The 15,342-nt window shown below is 40.3% G+C and overlaps 1 protein-coding gene across 6 annotated transcripts in view; it reads right to left on the bottom strand.

Annotated features, from left to right (window-relative positions):
• Window positions 1–440: 440 nt before the first annotated feature.
• Window positions 441–15,342, bottom strand: part of CPEB3 (cytoplasmic polyadenylation element binding protein 3) — a 194,286-nt gene continuing 179,384 nt past the window's right edge. For all 6 annotated transcript variants that reach the window (XM_065922913.1, XM_065922910.1, XM_065922912.1 and 3 more), the window contains exon 10: window positions 441–4,236. In XM_065922913.1, coding sequence (XP_065778985.1) covers window positions 4,009–4,236 — 228 coding nt within the window. In that variant the 3' untranslated portion in view covers window positions 441–4,008. The remainder of the gene's footprint in view (window positions 4,237–15,342) is intronic.

Genomic DNA, 15,342 nt, shown 5'->3' on the forward strand with positions numbered 1-15,342 from the left:
GCGATCCAAGTCTAGCCACCCAGAGGGCTGCTCCTCTCAAGAGACTTCCTTTCACTCTCAGATGTCACCACTGTAAATACAAGGCAAAGATTTGGCCTGGTGAAAGGTACTGTCTCATACGTGGACAGCAGTCAGTGGCAGATTCTCACTCACACACATACACACACACACACACACACACACACACACACACACACACACACACACACGACAGAATGAAGAGTTAGAGGGGGGAAAGCAATGAACCACTCTGTTGACCTGGCCAGGTTCTCAACCTGGTGGGATCTCAGTAACGGGTGACTTCATCATCAGGGCCACAGATTTGGCTGCACCTGGTGTTGTATAAATCTACTGTGACATCCCCAGAGAACTGTACTGTGACATCCCTAGTCTTACACTAAACCACTGTAATAAAGGAAAAGGCTTGTCAAAATCTCACATGTTCTGCTCATTCTGTCATTTTATTACCCAATTATCCATTACATTTTCCAATCACTTTACATAACCAACCATTTTCATCGTTGTCACACTATTGTAAACCACATCAGCAAGTTAATACATAAAGCTTTGCATTTCAAAAAACTAGACACTTTAGTAACAATATTACAAAGGTTTTAGCTTCAAAAATAACTGAAATGAAAAAAATAAACTTTTAAAGAATTAGCATCATAAAATTAATTTATTCCAAGTAAAAATACAAAATAATATTATGACATTGACCAGATATGAAAGTCCCTCCCAGAAACAACTCTATTAATGATTGAGAAAGCACTCCTTAAAGAAAATACGAAATAAAATGAAAAATATGTAAATATGTTTAATTTTTTTCTTAGCAAAAAATCTTTCTAAAAATAACAATGAAAATTTGTCTCAGTACAAAGGCTACATTACTATTGAAAAAATACCAGCATGAAGAAAAGGTACATATTTGACAGTAGAAAAATGATTTCAGTGAATCACAATGTCTAAAGTTTGCAATGAAAATAAATCTGCAATAAAGATTTATGCCTTTTTTCTTTTCTTTTTTTTTCTATTTTTTATACAAACAGTACAAACAGTATTGCACATAACAACAAATAGTCGAGGTTAGGTTATAGCCTTCAAAAAATCGACTAGTTCAAGTGTCACATCAAGGAAAGGCCACAGCAGGACCTGTGATACCCGGGGGCTTCCCATTAAGTTGCAGGTCAGAACACCTCTGTGTTTTTAAAAAATAATTTTTTTCGAAGGACCCTCTCTTTTAATATAACATTAACAACTTGGGGGCACATTTATTTACAAAACAAAAGGGAACATGTTATAATTTAATAAACTAAAAAAAGTTCTCTTTAAAAAAATACAAACAGAAGAACTCTTTCACAATCCTGGTCAGTCGTGCACAATCAACGCTTGATTATAAATATACAAATTAAGGGAAAGTAGTTTCCACCACCTATTCACAACTTTCAGCACCAAATGGAGTTTATTTTTTGTAACCTATTCTTCATGACAATGTTTTTTCGCCTTCACATCAGCTTTATGCTGTACAATCTTCCAGAATTTTTTTTTTTAAATCTCAGTGTTACTTTAGTACATAAAGAGGGGTGCTTCTTCAAAAAGTTTTGCTTCTTTCACATAATTAGGTAGATTTCTGTAGGTTAGATATGATCTTTAATATTATAGTTATAAAGCTCTAACTTCTTCATTTTCAAAAACACAAATAAGCATGAAAAAAATAAAGTTACCCATCTGTTAAATCATTTTTCTTGCAGAATTAAATTAATATATATTTTTCTGAATAAACTTACTTAGAAAATATCATTTTCTTTCCTATATTTCAAAATTGAGGTATTGCAAAAGATCATGTCAGTCAGAAAGCATGCCTTTTTCCTTAAAAACAAACAAACAAAAAAATCTTCAGCCAACTTTTGAAAACTGTCTAGAATACAAAAAGTAGTAGTGCATAACAAAATTTCTTGTACAGATGAAAAAAACCACAAACATAGAAAAAAAACAAACAGAAAACCACAGCTGGGCTGGAAAAAAGCAATTATTACCAAAAAAAGCCCGGAGGTAACCTCAAAGGGGGAGAATTCTAATAAGCATTTTTAATCCAGTAAAAAACTATTTTGTTTTTTTTTTTTTCTTTTTGAAAACAAACTATAGTTTGAGAGCTGGTAATTGCAACTAAACGCTGAAGAAACAAAACAAAGGGCTATTAACTTAAGACAGTACAAGGATATCACAGCACACAAAACACAGCGACGTAAGTCTATTCTGCAGTGTCATATCCAGTCAGATTGTCCCCAGAATTCCAAAACATAGGGAGAAGGTTTAAACAAAGACTTACATAGTCTCACAATCATTATGTGTTTATATATTACTATCTGCAGCCCAAGAGTGAATGCTAAAAAAATGTCCATGGTAGTACTAGCAGGTCTGAATTCTATTCAAGCTTTACAGGAGAAATCCAGGGAATTAAGTAGTTAATTTCTCACCCAGACAACCAACCCTGCTCAGGCCATCTTATTCTGTCCAGACATTTCTTTAGCATCACGATCACACAACTTTCTTAAAATGTGCCTAGTTTGTCAACTGACAACTTATCTCTATATACTGTATATATTCCTAGTGTTTGTAAGCTAAGATGAGCTCTTTGGTTTTCTGGACAAGGTCTGAAGCTATGTAAAATGGTGCAAGCACTAGGAGATTGTAACTAAGAGCTCATGTGTTAGTTAATAATATACCAGTTATGAACTGTCAAGTTCGTTAATGTCTGACACAGAGGCTTTAAACAGTTAAAGTTTGATCACAGTTAGACATAATCACTTTACTATATAAAATAAATTGCACAATATATAACAGAGCACCGCAAAGTACTTCATCTACCATCCACAAATTTGCTTTAAGAATATCCTACACCTAGGTTTTATATTGGTTGTAATATAGGTCATTCTGTTATGGGCTCTTCCTAATTTCAGAAGCATTCCATTTATTGAGGCATGCCTTCCTCCAGTCAATTACCATTTCTTTGAATGAAAAAAAAATTTTTTTTAAAATCAGTATTTTATAGCTTATATAGATTCTTAATTTGTGCATTGTGGGAAGGTTTTATACTAGACATTGGATATAAAATTTATTGCATGCAGCAACCTGATTAAGTAAACATGCAGTCAGAAATAGTGACCTTCCTTTGAAGCTTTCTCAAGTCTATTCTGATCTCCTTTCGGCAGCTGATTCTATCCCTAAATCACAAAAGTGTGTTGTTGGGTTTTTTGTAATTGATACCTTAGCCTGAATAGAGTATTATGGTATTAATAATACCATTTTAATAGCAGCAAAAGCTATTGCAGCATAAATTTACATAACACTAAAAGATCTAACCAAAATCCTCAGCAAAACAAAAATCAAACATGAAGGAAAAGTAAAGATTCAGCTTATGAGGTATCCTTACATGTCAAAATAGAGAGCAACTAAAGGCTTATTTTCATTAAGGGTTATCCTTACTCTAAATGACCCCAACTAATGATTGCTGAATTGTTGTGAAGTTTTTGCTACATCTGCCACCTACTCACGAGTATTACCTTTGGTAAGTCTTCTCCTAGGGGCGATTCTCTAAGTTTCTGAAAATAAGTGCATGCTCCAGTTCAAAAACGATCAGAACAACAACAACAACAACACAACAACAACAAACAAAAAAAAATCACAGACATCAACCTGATGGCCGCTGATGAGAATGGCAGTCTACGAGTGACAAATCAGGTGTAAGGAATCAAGGTACCAAGCAGACAAAAGTGAGAATCAAAGTGCAAATCAGTACCGTTACACACTCTGCAATTCTGCGTTATACTGGACACTGAGTTCAGTAATATGACTGTAAATAATAATAATAATAAAAAGACCCATTTCTTCTTTAAAAATCGAGAACAAATGCACAGATTTCCAGAACACTGTAAGCCCTGAGGCAGTGCCCTCTCTTTTCCCTCCTTGTTATCTACTCCAGTACTTGTGGCTGGGTCTGCCCTGGGCTCAGCTCCAGCGGAACGGGACGTGGCGAGGGCGGTCGCCTCCCTCCTTCACCAGCGGTTTGTGGAATTCCCGCCCGGCGCGGGAATGGATGCTCGCCCAGCAGTATTCGCAGTAATACTGCAGACAGGTGACGTTGGCACAGAAGAACGGGGCAAACTTCCCACCGCAGCGTGTGCCCTGGCACTCATCACACATCTGATCATCCAGCACATATGGCTTCACTTCCACCTGGACCCAAAGAGGAAAGACAGGAAAAAAGATTTTAGCAAAGCTTCCTCACATTTCTTCCTCTCGAGAGCTTATGACGTGGCTTAATATGTCTCAGTCAGGCTCAGGGTTGAACTCAGCTGGTTATCAGCAGAGGCTGAGTGCATGGGCTTTGGGAGCTGCTCCGTGATGTGCTAGTTGTGCGATGACAGGTAAATTCTTAGCCTCTCTCCGCGCTCCTCTTGGCTCCATCCGTGGGTCTGTAAAGTAGGTGGAACAGTGATACACAGACACACACATATCTGTGTTCTGTATGGGCATTACATGGTCTGCATCAGAGTGCTGGTGAGGAAGTGTGTGGAAAAGCACGGGAGCTGAATCCTGAAGGCCGACTATAGCCGGCGATGCGTGATAGGCAACAGTGTTTCAGGGAGAGGAACCAGAGAGCACAAAGCCCCAAAGCAGGCAAACGGCAGGAGCTGGGAGGAGGGGAAGTCCCCCACCGAGGCTGGCAAGGCCGGCTAAAGGGTGACCAACGGGGCTCTGGGCTTTGACGTTCTAAACACAAGCTTTCAAAACACTAACCTCTCTCAGTACTGTTTACAATGGACTGCGAGGGAAAGGAGGACAAGGGGGATATTAAGAAACTAACGATTGAGGCTGTTTTAGTTTTAGATTTTTTTGCCTTAATCTCCCTCCAAGACTGGAAGCTTCAATAGAGGACTTTTCACCACAGTCCTGCAAGGGGCATTTTATTCTAAGTGAAGCAATGCTATATTATATAAAAACCAGAAGAGAGAAAGAACAAAAGTTACCCCAGTTTTCCCCCATGTTCTCTTTCTAGAACTTCAGACCAGGAATGCCATTCATGCTTTCAAGGTGAATGTTAGAAATAAGTAGGAAGGAGGCAAGTCTCTGTGTGATCAGGCTCTTTCTCATACCAACCTCAGAGCCATTCTGGGCAAGAGCAAGCAAGCTCTGTGGCCACTGGGGCTGTGGAGACAGGGACCCATGTTTTTTCTGACATGAGCCAATTGCCTGACGGGTTGAGCTGCCTCTGGACACAGCCAGGAGGTTCCAGCAGGGTCTGGGGCAGGGTACCCAGAGACTGCAGGGGACAGGGTGGGATGAGCGGGGACGTGAGGGCTGCTGGGACTGGACTCTTGTGTTCCTGGTCCTTCTCTTCTAAAGGCCCCTCCACCAGCCTCCTCTGGAGTTCTGTCTCTAACCATGAGCGCAAGTCACCGGTCCTCAGCCAGCCAGAGATTTTTGCTTGAAGGCCCACTGGATATGACCTGTCCCAGCCCTTGGCTACCCAGGGGGATTTACTCTGGCTCCAGTTCCCTTCCCTTCTCCTCTTCAACCTGACAGCTTAGTGAGTGGGTTTCAAAAAAAAAAAATCTCACATCCATCTCTCCATCATAATTAAAACTGTCGTGGCTCTGAGGTCATCTGTCTGGTTCAGATCTAGGCCACATTACTAGCTGTGCAGGCTACTCAGGCACGCTGGGCCTCTGTTTCCTCATCTGTACCCTGGAGGAAAAGAAGAGCTCCTGTGAGGAGCAAGTGAGCTGAACCACATCAAGCACACAGAGCAGTGCCTGGCATGTCATAAGCCCTAGTTAAGCGTCACTGTCACTCCTCCTGCTTCTGCTCTAGTCCCACAGCATGCACCTGACCTGTCCAACACCGATGACCTCGGCACTGGCCACCAAGCTCCAGGCCTTCCCTGGTTCAATTCTCTATGTTCACATGAGCATTTCAATCATCTGCCTCCTCAATGTCCCTCATTTAGTCAAAAGCCCTTCAACTTCTCCCTTGCCTTCATGAGTAGCCCAGCTGCCTCCGTTTAATAGGTATTCCCTGTCCCGTGACTCCAGTGTAAGCCACAGCCTTCGTGATCTGCCCCAGTCTCCCTCCCAACTAGTCCCCAACTCCAACGCAACCTGCTCTCTATTTGACCCACACTTTCTTTCCCGCTTAAGTGAGGGAAAACCCACCCAACAATTTCACATACCCAATAAAGTCCAGTCTTTCCTTTCTCTTTCTTTCTTAACATAAAATTAACCATCTTAGAGTGAACAATTCACTGGCTTTGATTACATTCACAACGTTGGACAACCACCACCTCTACCGAGTCTCAAAATATTTCATCACCCCAAAAGGAAGCCTGTAGCCCACTAAGCAGTTGCCCCAACCTTCTCTCCCTCCCCAACCCCGGGGACAACCTCTCTGCTTTCTGTCTCTGCCGATTTACCTATTTGGATATTTTATAAAAATGGAATCACAAAACTGTGACATTTTGTGTATGGCTTCTTTTACTTATAATGTTTTAGGGTTTATCCATGTTGTAGCATGCAGCAATATTTCATTCCTTTTTATGACTGAATAATATTCCACTGTGTGTGGATATATGTGTATGCAGACATACATAGTATTTTGTTTATGCATTCATTTATCGATGGACATTTGGGTTGCTTCTATCTTTTGGCTATCCTGAATGATGCTGCTATGAACGTATGTGTACGTATGTTTATTTGAATACTTGTTTTCAATTCTTTCCAGTATATACTTAGGAGTTGATAGGCTGGGGTATATGGCAACTCTATATGGGGCATACAGTTTTTTGAGGAGAGGAACTGCTAAATGGTCTTCCACAGCGGCTGTACCATTTTACATTCCTACCAACAGTGTACGAGGGTTTCAATTTTCCTGTATACCCACCAACACTTGCTGTCTTCCATCTTTGCGATTATAGTGATCACAAAAGAGGTGTGAAGAGGTATCTCACTGTGATTTTTGATTTGTATTTCCCTACTGACCAATGATATTGAGCACCTTTTCGTATTCTTGTGGGCATTTTACATATTTGAAGAAAGGTCTATTCAAGTCCTTTGCCTGTTTTAAAAATTGGATTGTTCAGCTGAAAGAGTTTCTTCATATGTACCAGATACTAGACTTTTATCCAACATGATTTTGGGGGGAGGGGGCTGTACTGGGTCTTCACCGTGGCGCAGAGGCTTCTCCAGTTGGTAGTGCTCCGGCTCTAGAGTGCATGGCTCAGTAGCTGCAGCATGTGGGCCTAGTTACCCCAAGCATGTGGGATCTTAGTTCCCTGACCAGGGATCAAACCTGCGTCCCCTCTTTGGAGGGCAGATTCTGAATCACTGGACCACTAGGGAAGTCCCTATCAGACATATGGTTTGCAAATATTTTCTCCTATTTTGTAAGCTGTATTTCCCTTTTTTGAAAACGTTCTTTAATTAAACTAAAAAGTTTAATTTTGAAGAAATCCAATTTATTTTTTTCTTTTGTTGTTCTTCTTCTTGATGTCATAGCTAAGAATCCACTGCCAAATCCAAGGTCAGGAAGATCTGTCCCTATGTTTTCTTCCAAGAATTTAATGGTTTTAGCTCCCATATTTAGGTTAATCAATTTTGAATTAATTTTGTATACAATGTGAGACCAGGGCTCAACTTCATTCTTTAGCATGTGGACATCCAGGTGCCCCAGGACCATTTGTTGAAGAGACTATTCTTTACCCACTGAATGGTCTCAGCAACCCTGTTGAAAATTAACTATAGGCTGACCTTCCTTAGCTTTTTCTGTCCCACCGGGAACTCCTCCTCCCTCCTTTGAACTTAATACTCCACTTTGCTCCTCTGACATTTCCTGTCTATAGTCCTGCCTTGGTCAGCATCTTTCCTAATCTTCAAGCAACTTGAGGACAGAGTCCTGGAGCAAGACAGGATGGTGGTAGATCTGTGGAAGCATGTGGTCTGCAGAGACAGTGGGCTCCTGGGGGGGCGGGGGGGGAGGGAGCCTCAGGCTCATTAGAGTGTATATGAGCTGGACTGAGCTCCCTGCACTTGGAGGCCAAGAAGGGATGGACTGAGTGCCCTTTGTCCGAGGCGGGAGGACTACTCATAGGCAAGGCATGCCAGGAACTAGAAGTAGTCAGCTTCTCCACCTGCGGTCCAAGAGCTGAGGGCTGCTTTGCTTCTATCACCAGATAGACACCTGCACTCAGGGTGCTCTAGCAACCAGATCTGAGCCCCAAAAAGCCCAGAGAGAGGATCCAGCAGTAAGAGAGAGGACTGGTCTGAACAAAGAGAATTCACACTCAGCAAAAAAAAAAAAAAAAGCTGCCTGAGGAGAATGGGACAGCAGCCCTTTGTAATATATACACACATGAAGAGTACTTAAGGAGAATACTTAAGTAAGGGCACTTTCCAGTTTTTTATATGTATATATTAAGGTTACTTTTGTTCAGGTGTAAAAGTGACATTGTGGTTTTATGGGGTTTTTTTGTCCTTCAGTTGTTTTTAAGAGCTTAAATTAATTTTTTTAAATTGAGGTTAAAGTCATAAAGAATTAACCATTTTAAAGTGAACAGTCTAGGGGCATTCAATGCATTCACAATGTTGTGTAACCACCACCTCTGTATGGTTCCAAAACACTTTCATCACCCAAAAGGAAACTGTACTCCAGTTTTGTTTTTTAGAGAACCTTTGAGAGATACATACTGAATTATTTCAATATGAAAAGTTATATGACCTCTGGGATCTGCTTCAAAATAATCTAGAGTGAAGGTGGCAAAGTGGGCAGAGGTGTAGATGAAACAAGACTGGTCACAAGTCGACAATGATTCAAACTGAATGATAGAAACCTTGTATGTTGATAACTTCTAACTGAATGATGGGGTTCATTACACTATTCTCGAAGGACAGGGAAGTCTGGTGTGCTGCAGTTTATGGGGTTCAAAGAGTCAGACGTGACTGCGATGGAACAATACTCTTTTATTGTTAAGACATTATAAATGAAAGTTATTTTATTTATATAAAATATTATAAAAAATTATTTTGTAAAAATTGTAATTGTAAAAATATTATATAAAATATTATTAAATGTCTCTTATTAAGACATTAAAATAAAAATTATTAAGACATTATAAATAAATACATCAAAACTGTGACTTTTTGGCTAATTATCAGATGAACTGAAGAGAGGATAACATTGTTGAGATTCACTTTAGTGGGCTAGAAGATCAAGGGGTATAAATACTTCATAGCTCTGGGAAAAAAAATAATTTGAAGATGAGGGGGAAAAAAGAAAAATTTGAGAATAGATCCAGGAGAACCTAATAACAAAACCTACATAACTTAAGTAAACCTAAATAACAAAAGTTCCAAAAGAAGGGGGAAAAAGTGAGGGAAAGTAATTAGATGACAAGAGTCCTGAAACTGCATATCAAAAACTCCACCAGGTCCAGTCTGGACCAATGAGAAAAAACACACCCCCAGGTGTATCCCAGATATGGAAACCAAGTCCGCCTAAAACCTACTTCCCCTGTCCAGTTATGATTATCCTATCTATCTAAAACTTTATGTTCTTTTCTGTTCCTCTCAGGATGGAGGAGTATCAAAAAAAAAAAAAAAAAATGGGGAATTGCAATGGAGCAAGACCATGTGGGGCTCTCCTGGGTGAAAATGCCTCTCTGTGTTCCTTGTTTCTTGTTTGTAGAAAAAGGCTTTAGTCTCCTTCCCGAAGCTCCAAAGAACAGACTCAAGCAGTTACTAATTAGGGCAGTGAGGAAATACAGAAACAGAGAAAAAACAGTCAAGAAGTAAGAGTCCCAGTTCCTTCTTAAGAGAAATTCATGACAATCTGACACATATCTTTGAGCTGTTCTGCAGGAACTAAGACCCTCAGCCAGGAGGAAGCTGGTGACTACATACTGACCATAAGCATACAGACCCCAGACTGGTTGGAACTAGAAGGTTAATGATTAAGATTCTTGAGACACCACCCTGTTACCTCATCACCAACTGACCAGAACAAAGTCATGTCCCCTGCAACCCTCACCCCAAATGCTGCCTTTCAAAGCCCTTCCCTGAAAGCCATCAGGGAGTTCAGGTCTTTTGAGCATGAACTGCCCATTCTCCTTTACCGGTCCTGCAATAAACACTTCACTACAACCTGGCATCAGTGAATTGGCTTTACTTTGCCATGGGTGAGGGGACCCAAGTTCGGCTGGGTAACGCCAATGTGTATACACATACTTTGTTTTAGTTTTTTGCTTCTATTGGCAATTCTGCAATAAATATACCTTTCATATATTCTCATATCTGTGGTTTTACTTCTAAGCATTGGGATTATAATACTAACAGCAACCAGCAGTAGGATTATTGGGTCAGTACACACATTTTGAAGAATTTGCCTGTTTGCCTCTTTAAAGGGTTGGAGCAATTCACATTTCTATCAGCAAATGATAAGTAGTTATCACCTCTTTTAAATGTTCTCCAGATGAGAATAAAATGACATTAAATTTCTTCTTTCTGACTACAAAGAAACCTGAACATCTTTTTAAGTGGACCACCTATGAATTCTTAATGTGAATTATCTTCTATCCAGTATACCACTGTGTTGTATGTCTTTTTTTTCTAGCCAATTTTTAAGAGTTTTGTATGGTATAAATAATAATCTGTAATTTTTTTTTTCAAATCCATAATTTGCCTGTTGACTTTTTTCAGGGCATCTTTGCCATTTAAATGTATTTTATTTTTACATAGTCTAATACATTTATTTCCTTCTGAAGCTTCTAGGTTTCTAATCTTTTTTATAAGAGTATCAATTTTTTACATTTAAGTATTTCTTTATGTGGATCCTATCTTTATGGCTTGTTTCATTACAAATAATTTACAATTTTTCTTCAAACTGTGACTATTTGCTCCCTTTTCTCCTAGAAAAGCATAAAGCTACTAGGGTTCTTCCAAGTCTTCTTTCTTCCCCGCCAAGGTTACAGTCCTTTCCTTTATTCAAATTCCAAATTTTAAAAACTTACAAGTCTCCTGACAGAGAAATGATATCTAGACTAGATAAAGGATTTGAGGGTCTTATCCTTTTCTCTCAGACTGATTGATAGTATTCCTTGATGTTTAAGCTCCCAGTGCTGCATATGAAAACTCTGATGCCAATTCCCTTCTTTTTTCTTCTGTTTGTAGGAGACAGTAATAATAACTAGCTCTTTCACATGGAAACATGCAATGTTTTCTTTTTATCTTCAGCATTCAGAAATTCTAGTGTTATGGAACCAAACTTGGGCCTGCTTGCCCACCATACAGCAAAGCCAATTGACTGACACCAGGCTGTGGTGAAGGAAAGTAAAGCGTTTGTTGCAGGGTCCAACAAGGAGAATGGAAGGCTCATGCTGAAAAGACCAGAACTCTTTGATGGCTTTAAGGGAAGGGCTTTAAAAGGTAACATTTGAGGTGAGGGTTGCAGGGGGCAGGAGGTTGAGGGTTGGTTGGTGGTGAGGTGACTAGGTGGTGTTTTAGGAGTCTTCATTATCAACCTGGTTCCAACCAGCTTGTGGTCAGCATGTAGCCACCATCCTCCACCTAGGGGCTGGGGTCAGGATGGGGGAGGTCTTAGTTCTTGCTGAACAACTCAAAGATGTGTCATATTGTTATGATTTCCCTTGAGGAGGAACTAGGGCCCTGTTTTATCACTAAACTGTACTTTCTTGACTGCTTTCTCTTTCTTGACTGCATTCCCTCACTCCTCTAATTAGTAACTACTTGAGTCTGCTCCATGGAACTCAGGGAAGGCCTAGCAGACTAAAGCCTCTTTCTACAAACAAGAAACAGGGACACAGAGGGGCTTCTGTACCTAGGAGGGTATTTTAATTCTTAATACAATGGCATGCAAGGAATAGGTGGTAGTTTAGTCGCTAAGTCGGGTCCGATTCTTTTGCAACCCCATGGACTGTAACCCACCAGGGTCCCCTATCTACAGGATTTCCCAGGCAAGAATACTGGAGTGGGTTGCCATTTCCTTCTCCAGGGAAGACCTTCCTGATCCAGGGATCAAACCTGCATCTCCTGCATTGTAGGCAGATTCTTTACCACTGAGCCACCAGGGACGCTCTCCATTTCATAGAGAAATGGTTAAATAAAATGTGGTACATCTACCCCAAGGACTACCATGCAGCTACAAAAAAGACTGAATTAGTGCTTCATTTGGAGGGATTTCAATAGCAGGGGGACATTAGGATCTAGTGGAATGATGGATACAAACACCTACTCAAACTGAAGAACACTAAACCGACATTAGGTCAAGTAATACATTCGTGCTGATACCTGAAAATGCAGTATGAATAAACTGCATCTTCTGTAGCATTATTGGGCACCTACTGACCTGGGGAGTTCATCTTTCAGTGTCCTATCTTTTTGCCTTTTCATACTATCCATGGGGCTTTCAAGGTAAGAATACTGAAGGGGTTTGTCATTCCCTTCTCCAGGGGACCACATTTTGTCAGAGCTCTCCACCATGACCTGTCCGTGTTAGGAGGCCCGACACAGCATGGCTCATAGTTTCATTGAGTTAGACAAGGCTGTGGTAAATGGGATCAACTCCTGGAGTTGGTGATGGACAGGGAAGCCTGGTGTGTCCATGGGGTCGCAAAGAGTTGGACACGACTGAGCAACTGAACTGGACTGAACTGCACCTTTCTGTGTATTCAGGCTTCCAGCTGAGCTTGGTATCAATATTCCTCACCACATGGGGGTTTGAGGGATGCAGTAAACACAATACTCAGAAGATCTGTCAGAAAGCCCTATCAGTCCAGAGGCACCAGGCACAGGCCTTACTTAATCAACTTCTTTAAGGAATAACAGATTTCTCATACGTTACTTTTCCATGAAGCAGACATTTTTCCTTTTCCGTGCTAGACATCTTGAATTGTGATATTTTTTGACAGAAATCTTCCTAAAATGTACTATCTATTCTTTCCCCTCTCAAGCAAAGGGTATTACCAACATCCTTTACAGTAGTGAAGGTAAGACAATGCAGTGGACAGTTTTTCTGTCACCTCCTTCAAAATGTGTCTGCCTGCTACCACTTCTAATAATACCTTTCGAAGACTCTTTATAATTTTGCAACTTTGAATAATTGTTTAACTGGATTAAAAGCTAGATAATCACATTCGCTGAGACTAGTACATTAATAAGACTCGGAATAAAGCTGAAAAGTAAAGGATGTGACTTTTGGACCACCACGACCTCTCAAAGTGTACCAGTCACACAGTATCTCTGACAATATGTATCAACAAAGAGAAGTAGCTGCATGAAGGACACTGGTAGTTAGGTGGTCCTTAAGTTAAAGAAGAGTAATTATTTTCACTCAAATGGATTAATTAATTAATTAATTAATTTATGAGTATTTATGGAGCACCTAGGTTTTTTTGGGTTCCCTGGTAGATCAGTTGGTAAAGAATCTGCCTGCCCCAGATTCAATCCCTGGGTCAAGAAGATCCCCTGGAGAATCAAATGATAACCCACTCCAGTATTCTTGCCTGGGAAATCCTGTGGACAGAGGAGCCTGGTGGGCTACAGTCCATGAGGTCGTAAGAACTGGACACAACTTAGCGACTAAATCACCACCTATCCCTTGTATGCCACTGTATTAAAAATTGAAATATAATGGAGAATAAGACATCGTTCTCCTTCAAAACAGTTTATGGTCTACTTGAGAGGTTCTTAAAGGCATTCGCAACCATTTGCAGTGTTTGCCATATCCAAATGCCATCCGTACTATTACTTGATGTTTTACTTGACTATCTAAATTCAATTTTTTGCGAATACACAATACATAACTATTACAATAAAAACAGAAAAAGGATAGATGTATATATAACTGAATCACTTTGCTGCACACCTGAAACTAACTCAACACTGTAAATCTGCAATGTGTGTGTGTGTGTGTGCACGCTCAGTCATGTCCGACTCTTTGTGACCCCATGGACTGGAGCCTGCAAGCCTCCTTTGTCCATGGGATTTTCCAGGCAAGAATACTGGAGTGGATTGCCATTTCCTCCTCCAACATTGTAAATCAACTATCCTCCAAAAATAGAATAAAATTTAAATTAAATTTTAAGTAAGATAAAAACAGGTTTCTCTGTTAATCACCATTAAGGTATCATTAAGCTATGACACTTTGGAGACACCCACCTGCTGGAATCATATTGGGTATATTGGAATCATATTACTGATCTACACTATCATTAAAGTTCAAATACTAGAGCCTGACACAGAGCCAATCAAATCACCAAACTGACCTTCTTGTTCAAAAAGGTTTTTAGGACCAGGAAATGAAAACTTCCAGCAGAGAGAAATGTTTGCGTTCAGACACACACCTAATGGAAATGAGTATGCCCAAGGATGCTGAAGAACATGTGCAACTTATTGATGAGGGGTAACTATTAAGGATAAGGAACACTGATGTGGGATGCTGGATAAATGGCTATAGGAAGATGGACAAGGGTAATAATATATGCAGGATGATATAGATGGGAAGAAGCCACACTTTAATAATAAACTGATCTCAGTGCTAATGTTGCTGTGCTTCTAACAAGCTAGGGAAAATATTTCAGTCTGTAGTCTTGATACCAGTCAACAAAATGACCTCCCAAAGTAAATATAGCAATGACTAATAGCTCTTGGTAGCAAAGAGGTGATACCCAGGGAGACTATAAACTAATAACAGGTCCAGAGTTCTGTCTCCTTGGACCTGAAAGGCTGCAGAAATTAGAAAGGAGGTACTAGCCAAGGTCAGGCTCAGCTTGAATTATGTGTTAAAGGTTATGTTAAACACAGGTACAGGATGGACCCTGCTGCAGTCTGCCCTTTGGTGATGGGAAAAAACAAATTAAGTCTGTCAGATACTCAGCCATCCCAAGGAAGGTAAGGCTTGTTTACAGGTGTCTAGCAGAGGAGGAGCAGCAGTGATTTCAGATAATGGAGTCAGAGTGGACAAACTGGAGAGAAAGGCCAAGTGAAGAGGAATAAGGTATAATTTAATAGGGATAACTGTCTGGGAAGGCCTGCCCAGAGGCCACGTAGACCATTTCTTATCATCTGGAGCAGCATGCTTCCTGGAAAGACCATTTTATTTGGTATACAGAGAAGTCTGGCGGGCTACAGTCCATGGGGTCACAAAGGAGTCGGACACCACTTAGTGACTTAACAATAGCAACAACTCAAAGCTTTAGACATAATGTGCTCCTGATCTTCTTGGCATGTGTCACAGAATACATCTTCCCAGGTCTAAAATCCACAATAACCTCAT

The sequence above is a fragment of the Muntiacus reevesi genome, chromosome 2 (genome assembly GCF_963930625.1).
Source record: "Muntiacus reevesi chromosome 2, mMunRee1.1, whole genome shotgun sequence".
Classification (NCBI taxonomy): domain Eukaryota; kingdom Metazoa; phylum Chordata; class Mammalia; order Artiodactyla; family Cervidae; genus Muntiacus; species Muntiacus reevesi.